We start from the raw sequence: 8,509 nt of genomic DNA, 5'->3' as shown, positions 1-8,509 counted from the left end.
ATTTTCAAAATGTATTTTAATCTCATTCCAGGAAGAAAGAAAATTTCTAGATACAAATGCATCTCATTCAATCACATTTTAACATACATTCAGCAACTTAAAATATTATAAGAATCCAACATTTTCATCTTTTATAATCTCAATATATTATATATTTAATATATAATATATATATGTACAATACATACAGGTAGTCAGCAGGATTACAAAGTAATTTTTTAAAAGTCTGATCAACACTGATAAATACTTTTGGACTATTAAAAAGAACTATACTTAGGATCATAGAATAAAATAAAATATGGGCGGTCCAAACCTAATGGCAAGACTGCAAATGTTCATGTAGCCAATCATTTAAAAGATCCCTCAAGTTGGATAGAATGGATTTTAAAGCAATACTCTCGCTACTCTCAAGCAGCAGTTAATTTAAAATTTCTATGCAGCTTTCTTTACTGTAATATACAGTAGCTATTTCTTCCTTTCTGTTGGATTTTGCCGTTGTTGCTGTTTGAAGAGTGACTGGTATATTACCAACAGAAGTGACTTTAACTCCCTTCCCTCCCCTAAAGCATGGCTCAGTTTGAAGATTGTTCTATAGGCAGCTATTATGAATATCAACAGTACCTTAATACCATTAACAGAACCAATCAATAACTGGAGTCATATGAGAAGTTTCAAAGACTGATGGAGATTTCTGTAAACCAAGGTCATCGGAAGTATTACACCTGCAGATAGCCCTCTCACATCCCTTAATGCAAGAAGTTAAAATTTCCACACCATAGTATAGCAGTTAACAATCTATTCTATAATTTAAAATATTAATACCATTAATCCACCCTGAGAATACAGAGGAAGTATTTAAAACAAGATATTCTGATATGGTTTCTTTCCTTTGTTTTTGCTTTCTTCTGGTTTTAGTTGGCCCTTCAAGGGTAGGATATTTGAATTCAAAGTGTGACTTTGATATCCGTTTTTGTTAACTGAGGTTCATGCCACAGTGAGATACTGGTGATAGAAAAGCCCAAAAAGGCTTGTAGAAAAGAGACAAGCAGCAATCCACCAGGTCAGAAAAGACAGAAGTCCTCGAAAAAGCAGAGGAGTGAAAATGTTTTTTAAGCTGCTCAGTGCCACTGTTATTTGTGTAACAGTTACCTTCATCTTTCCATCAGCAGATGGCAATTCAGAGTAAACAGAATTGGAGGGTAGACTATTATCCACTGGCAAGGCAGACACAGATTCTGGATAAATCCCCCAGGAATGATTACCTAGAAAATTAAAGATGCAAATAAAATTTGAAGAGTAAGTAATTCCAAAGCTTCTTATTAAAAAAAAAAAATTCCTTAACTTATATTTCAAATTAAGAACAAGTTTAGTGGCACAACAAATTATTTTATGTTGAAAATAAAGTAAAATAATAAGCTTTCTACATATTTAGGGGAAATTCACTTAACTTGACCAGACTATAATCTAACCTTCTCAGTAGAACTACACATAAAAGCCAAAAACTAATTTACTTTTAATTAACTGCATTTAAATCTGGTAAAATAACAAAAACATTCTCTTCCCTGTATAATCCATGAATCGACTGCCTCTACTGGAGTGACAGAACAGATTCTGTAATTTCTTAGAATCTTTTCTACCTCTAGAAAATCAGAGTAATTTCTTTCTCAGAAACTATCTATGATCCCAATGTGAGAGACTATTAATAGCTTCAGGAAATTTTTTCATCATACACTTTCCTATGTTGATAAGATATGAGTCATATAATTTACCCTGAGCTACTCTTTTCCATAGATTCCTGAAAGATTATTTACATCTATCATCAGCTCTACAGTATCTATAAGTCCACCCAACAATGCTTTTAATTCTTTTGGGCTTCTAAAATCCCTACATTGGCAGACTGCTAGATCTAAGCAAAGAAATAATCAACAGGGTAATAGATAATTCTTGAGTAACACCACAGAGGGGCTTGATTGTTCAGTGAATAGACTTATAGAAGAACTTTGTTCTGCAACTGAGAAATCTTTATTCTATCCAAGTTAAGTTATCTGAAGTAGAACCCACCAAAAGATCCTACAATTCATAAATTTAAAAGTACCTCATAATAATTTAAATGTTATGCACTAACACAATCTTAAAATACAAAATATTAAGATTAAAAAGTGCTCACTCAAGTTACTCAGAATTAACCTTTAGCAAACAATTCTTTTAACATTACAAAGATTTTCAAAATCTTTATAATCTTGATTTTGATTTTCAAAATCAAGAAGATAAATCAATGAATCAACTTCTAGAGCTTAAAGGTTCCCATGTTTCCTCGTAAAACTTCTAAAGAGAGAATCCATTTTAAGAGGCATATTTCTTTGTAGGTAACAGGAAACATTATGAATTACAGGTAGAAAGTAGAGCAATGAGCTTCCCAGCTGCCAGGATATGCCTACCTAGAGTTTTCAAAAGCAGGGTTGTGTGAAGCAGCATGACCAGAGGAGCCACATACTGCAGCGCAATGACACAAAGGTAATAAAAGACTCGAGCGACCTGGAACAACATTTTTAAGTTTCTAACACAGCTGACATGTTATGAATGAGTTAAACTTTTGTATCAAACTGAATCATCAAACTGAGTCGCTTAAAAGATAAGTAATCCTGCCATGGGAAGAAAGCTAACTGGAAATAAATTTGTACTTCATTATAAATGCCCCCAGACTGACTTCAGAAAGGCTCAGTTTGAAGGTTCTTTAAAATGTGAAAAAAGCATTAAATCCCTTAAAAATTGTTAAGTGATTAATACAAATTGGAGAAACAAAATCAGTGAAATTCAAATGGCACATATTCACTTATTTCAAATATAAAACAAAATGCTAAAATTTCTGAAGACACCTAGAATATCAAAGTAAATAACAATAAGAGTCATAGAGGAACATAACCCCCTCATAAATAAAAATATTAATCCCTATTTACATTAGACTGAAGTAAAATTCAAAGTATGAAAATACATGAAAGGTAAAACATAAAAAGTTATTTCAATCCTGATAGAGTCAAGATGAAATTCCAGAGTAAAAAACAAGAGGATCTGACACCATATTTCTTTAAAAAGACTTGATCAGGTTGTGGGTCTAGTTCATTACATTGGTGGATGGATTCCTAGCACCTTCCTTCTCTGGGCTCTCCATTAAGTTAAAATTGATGTTCCATGTTCAAGTACTTGGATTAATGTTAAAAGGAATACATTTAGTCACTAAAACTAGTATTTCGTATTCTTTAAGTCACAAAAGCGATACAATATACTGTGATGTCTTTCAGATCAGTTAGGGGAGTCCCATTTAGCAAACGTAGATATACCACAGCTTTGTAACCCAAACTGTTTGATACTTAAAGTACTTAAGGCAGGAAGGGGAACTGAGACCCTTTCTTCACCTAACACCAAAATTAGATCAATGTCTCTGACATCTGTCAGTTTAAGATTATTCTATCTGTTCATAATAAGAATATCATGGAATGAAACTACTACTGAAGGAAATCAAACACTTTTATTTTTGTGCATGTGCGTGCTAAGTTGCTTCAGTTGTGTCCGATCCTTTGCAACCCCATGAGATCCTTTGCAACCCGCCAGGCCCCTCTGTCCATGGGATTCTCCAGGCAAGAACACTGGAGTGGGTTGCCATGCCCTCCTCCAGGGGATCTTCCTGACCCAGGTTCAAACCCAGGTCTCCTGCATTGGCAGATGGGTTCTTTACCACTAGCGCCATCAGTACTTGCTATTTTTCATTTTGGCGACAGTGTAAAACTTACCATTTTCTGAAGCTCAACTGTGCTTATTCGCCCTGCTTCTTTCTTCATTTGATCCACACATTTCTGGGCTAAGTTTAAGTAAGCTTGCAGGTGACTACGCATCATGGCCAACCGCAAAGCACAGAGCACGATTATTAACCAGAGTCGCAGAGTATCGAACGTAGCTTCTGTCATTCTACAGATCAAAAAGTTGATATGGTGCTCTCAAAGACCAAAAAATGCTGGCATGCTAGTTATATGTGTTAATGTTCATTGGATAAGATATTTAATACAAGTAAATCTAGACTTAGTTACAACTGGAGACGTGAAAAGTGTCCCATTCTATCACAGACTTACAGGATACTTTCACTTGCATAACAAATATATGCATCATGAAATAAAGAAGTACCAGATAAGTCTAAAAGAAAGAAGTAGAGTAATACTTGGGATTCCTTTCTCTATCCACCCTCCCGGCGTGGGGGTAGGGGAATGACTCTAAGCAAAAAGGGAAGTTGGGAGTTCTTAAACTGGAGACTACAAGAAAGAAGGAAGGAAACCCCAGGAGCTTGCCCATGAACTATCGAGTTAACAACCCATCTGTTTCTGACTACAGTTTTGTTTGATCACATAAACACCTGAGTAGGATCTTTCACTCTGCTGAATTCCTGACTGGGATCAAGAATTCTGATATAATACAATAAAATCAGATGCTCTTTAAAGGACTTTAGAAAGAAGAGGTAAATTCTGATGTCCTTTAGGGGTTTAACATTTATAAAAGACTATGGTTTCTGCTTAGATAAAAGATAACATTGCAATTTGAAGACAATACTTATACCGTGCCTGACTCTATTCAAATTTCTAGTACTATCAGGTAGTTAAACATGTGACTGTTGAAATGTGTCTAGTGATCTGCCAGACAGGATGTGGAACTTACGAGTGTCTCCCCCAAATTCTTAAAGACTGAGGGTAGACTGGATGGCTATAAAGAAGAATGAGTGGGAAGAGATATAAAACCAACACTTTGTTCCAAAATAGGCTCTATTATCATCCCCGTCTTCCTCCAGTGTAAGCACCTAGGGAAGGGACTAAAACTCCAATACAGAAAAAGCTGCCTGTGGAAATAAAGTTGAAAAACAGTACAGGAAACAGAAAAGGCAGAGAAGATGAGAAAGGATACAGTTTTGGTTGAACTACTTATGAAACAGGTGATAGAGGGATGGAGCAAAGGCTTTATTATGCATGCTCTTTATTGGTTTCCTTTTTACAAGGCCATGAGAAATGCACATTGGTTAGGAAGCATAAAGGCAAACTTTTATCAATATATTTACATTATAATAAACAATAAGATTAAAGCATCAGTCATGTGAGAATGAGAGTACACAAAGATTTAGGACTGTCCACAGCCTTGAACCCTTCCAGGGCCTACAGACAATACTGTGCTCCCTGGTGTGGTGCAACCAGGGGGCTTGGCTGGTAGAGTTCTGAAAACAGCTAGTATATACACTTTGAGGATGACAGGTAATAGAAATGAAGGGAATGGTATGAGGCAGTGAATCAAAAAATATGTGCCCTGTTTACGAGGAGTTCAGGATTTAGGTAACAGTTCTGCTGCTAAGTCACTTCAGTCGTGTCCGACTCTGTGCGACCCCATAGACGGCAGCCCACCAGGCTCCCCCGTCCCTGGGATTCTCCAGGCAAGAACACTGGAGTGGGTTGCCATTTCCTTCTCCAATGCATGAAAGTGAAAAGTGAAAGTGAAGTCGCTCAGTCGTGTCTGACTCTTAGCGACCCCAGAGACTGACTGCAGCCTACCAGGCTCCTCTGTCCATGGGATTTTCCAGGCAAGAGTACTGGAATGGGGGGCCATTGCCTTCTCCTAACAGTTCTACTAATAGTTATCTAATTAGTACCTCTAATTCAGATTGCTTACTTAACTTCATAAGGATTTGGTCAGTTGATATGATAGGGTATCTCAGGAAAGAGTCTGAGCTGGGGCAAAATATGCAGGTAAAGAAAAGGCAGAAGAAATTCCTCCAAATTCTAGAAGCCATTCTAGGTATCACTGTACAGGTTCTCTTTTGGTTTTCTTAAGAGGTTATAAGCACACATGGACTCTGCCTGCATTTCATTTCTTGATGCCCAAGCAGAACACATGGATGGATGAGTTTAAATACATTTCTGGGCAGAAACTACATTCTAACCATTTTTGCTTTTCACTACAAATAAAGGCCTTTGACCAACCATTTACTCCATGTGACAGACGAAGGACCTGGGTTAATGGGCAGCCATTCTTTCTCAATCCACCACATGGGCTTTGGATTTTAAACAAAAATTTAAAACCACTGCTGTCTAATCACTTAATGTAATTATCTAACAAATAAAAAAGGAATAAAATGGAGCACAGATAAGACTATAATTTTGTTTCCATCATTTACCAAGCAAGAATACTGGAGTGGGTTGCCATTCCCTTTCCCAAGGGATTTTCCCGACCCAGGGAACAAACCTGGGTCACCCACATTGCACTGCAGGCAGATTCTCTACCTTAGTCTAGAACCCTACAATCCTTAGGATTAACTTTTAAATACTCAGAGTGAACCTGTCAAGTTGAAATTACCATTAAAGCTTACTTATGTGGGGAAAAAATGTTATGACTTCAAAGTATACTTTCTTAGTTCAATAAGGTTAAGTGTTAAAAAAAAAAATCATGGTCATCACTGATTCTATACTTATTCCAACACAAATCTGTACCAGGGTCTAAAAGAAATACATAATGTAAAATGCATACTGTGGAATCAATGACTAGTCAAGTTTTTCTATTTTAATTTTGATAAGGCAAAGCAGTGGAAGGAACAATTATTAAGCACTTACTTCTAGCCAGTTGCATTACATGTGTTCTTTCATTTAATTCCAATGATAATCTTGTGAGGTAGATACTATTATCTTCATTTTCCAGATGGGGAAACAGAGGCTCAGTGAATCTAAATAATCTCCCTCAAGTGACAGCTTTAGTGAGGATCAGAACTGGGGTTTGAACCAGCTCTGCCTGAATCTTTTTATTACTCTAATAGTTCCATAAGGCTAATGAGCTAACATATCAAGTACAGCTACTAATGCCTTTTAACAAACTGTTTATTTCCTTCTTCTCCTGTTAAAGTACAGTTGTCTAATTGGGGAATAAGGCCTGCTATTAGATAATAATGTTAAGGCTTTATTTTTAATTTTGATAGGTATGACAACACTGTCATGTAGACAAATATCTTTATTTTTTAGAGAGGCATACTGAAGTTCTTAGGGGTAAAAATGTTATGCTTCTGGTTTACTTGAAAAGATACTTTATCAAAAAATAAAACAAAAAACTGAATATGGAAAATATTAATAACTCCTAAGGGGCTGAATACATGAACTTTCATTTATAGTATTTTTCCTTTATAATTTTCACAATTAAGAAAAAATAACAGAAATGTATGAAGTGTCTTAAAAACAAGTGCTATCAAAAAAAAAAGAAAAATCTCAGATATCAACTGGATATCAGGTGAAAAAGCAGAAAAACTTACAACTGTACAAGATAATATAAGTGCAGAGTAATAATAATTCACAACCATATTGAAGATCACCAAAAGTTTAAATGATGACCTGTAATTTCCATTTTATGATATTTTAAAACATTTCTATTAATGTTTTAAAAATACACTCAATATTATAATTAAAAACATGAATACAGTAAAAAACATTTTAGAAAAGTTTTGATTACATAATAAAATAAAAATTAGCCCCCAAATACCCATACTTACAAAGGGACACTTTCTTTACCCAATGGTGGGTTCATAATGTAGTCTTTGGTGATGGGTTTTACCCAGAGCAGAACCATAAACAGAGGTGCCAAGAAGTTGATATGAAGTAATGTTCTGAAAGTATGTAAGAAATAAACATAAAAATCCAGAAGCAAAATACACTAATAAACTACAGAAACTTGGGACTTAAAAAATGAAGGTAGGAACTTTAATTTCAGTATTCTATATTAAGGTATTGTTGTCATCATTATTTTATATTAATCATTATCACTCAACACTAATTTGAGCCCTTATAAAAACACCTTATTATTTTAATGTTTGCGATGAGAACGTTTAGATTGAGGAAAGTTAAATGATTTGCACATGGTAACATTACAGGTGAGAAAGAGATTAAGCACTAAAATCTAAATCTGTTCACTCCCACTCTCGGGTTCTTTAAGAATCTCCTACTATATCCCTGTTTTAATACACTGGTACTTAAACGATTCTCTAATCAATGAATCCAATGGATTTTCAGGATAGGAGTCATCTTTTGATATTTTTCAGTCCAGCAGACACAAAGCAGCTTCTGATTACTTACAAATAAGAGACCTATTACAAGGTCCAAAATACCAGACGGGATATGGCAGGTGGAAGCCATTGCATTTGTAATGATCATGTATAATGTTTTAATTAATTGTTAAAATCATAAACGATTCACATTTTTCTTTCTTCTTGAAGAATTATGAATGTATCTGAAATGAATTTCCCTATCCTATACAAACCAGGAGAAATTCACGTTACTCCCACAAGGCAATATACCCAATACAGCAAAAGGTTTCAGGTGTGAGATGCAATGTCATTCTTAACTGTTGCCCCAAATCTGTACCCTACAGAGACAGATGACTGATAAAAGACTGTCCTTGTTTCAGAAAGACGTTCTTCAGACTATTTTATTACCATGTACTGTTT

At 35.2% G+C, this 8,509-nt stretch overlaps 1 protein-coding gene across 5 annotated transcripts in view; it reads right to left on the bottom strand.

Annotated features, from left to right (window-relative positions):
* Positions 1-495: 495 nt before the first annotated feature.
* The window catches only part of TMEM161B (transmembrane protein 161B), a 71,611-nt gene continuing 63,597 nt past the window's right edge, over positions 496-8,509 (bottom strand). For all 5 annotated transcript variants that reach the window (XM_040239405.1, XM_040239406.1, XM_040239408.1 and 2 more), the window contains 4 exons: positions 7,559-7,672; positions 3,789-3,963; positions 2,439-2,535; positions 496-1,262 (listed from right to left, as the gene is read on the bottom strand). In XM_040239405.1, coding sequence (XP_040095339.1) covers positions 985-1,262; positions 2,439-2,535; positions 3,789-3,963; positions 7,559-7,672 — 664 coding nt within the window. In that variant the 3' untranslated portion in view covers positions 496-984. The remainder of the gene's footprint in view (positions 1,263-2,438; positions 2,536-3,788; positions 3,964-7,558; positions 7,673-8,509) is intronic.

The sequence above is a fragment of the Oryx dammah genome, unplaced genomic scaffold, assembly GCF_014754425.2.
Source record: "Oryx dammah isolate SB20612 unplaced genomic scaffold, SCBI_Odam_1.1 HiC_scaffold_5, whole genome shotgun sequence".
Taxonomy (NCBI): domain Eukaryota; kingdom Metazoa; phylum Chordata; class Mammalia; order Artiodactyla; family Bovidae; genus Oryx; species Oryx dammah.
The sequence above is the reverse complement of the archived record's forward strand: the minus strand, read 5'-3'. Positions and strand labels throughout refer to the sequence as shown.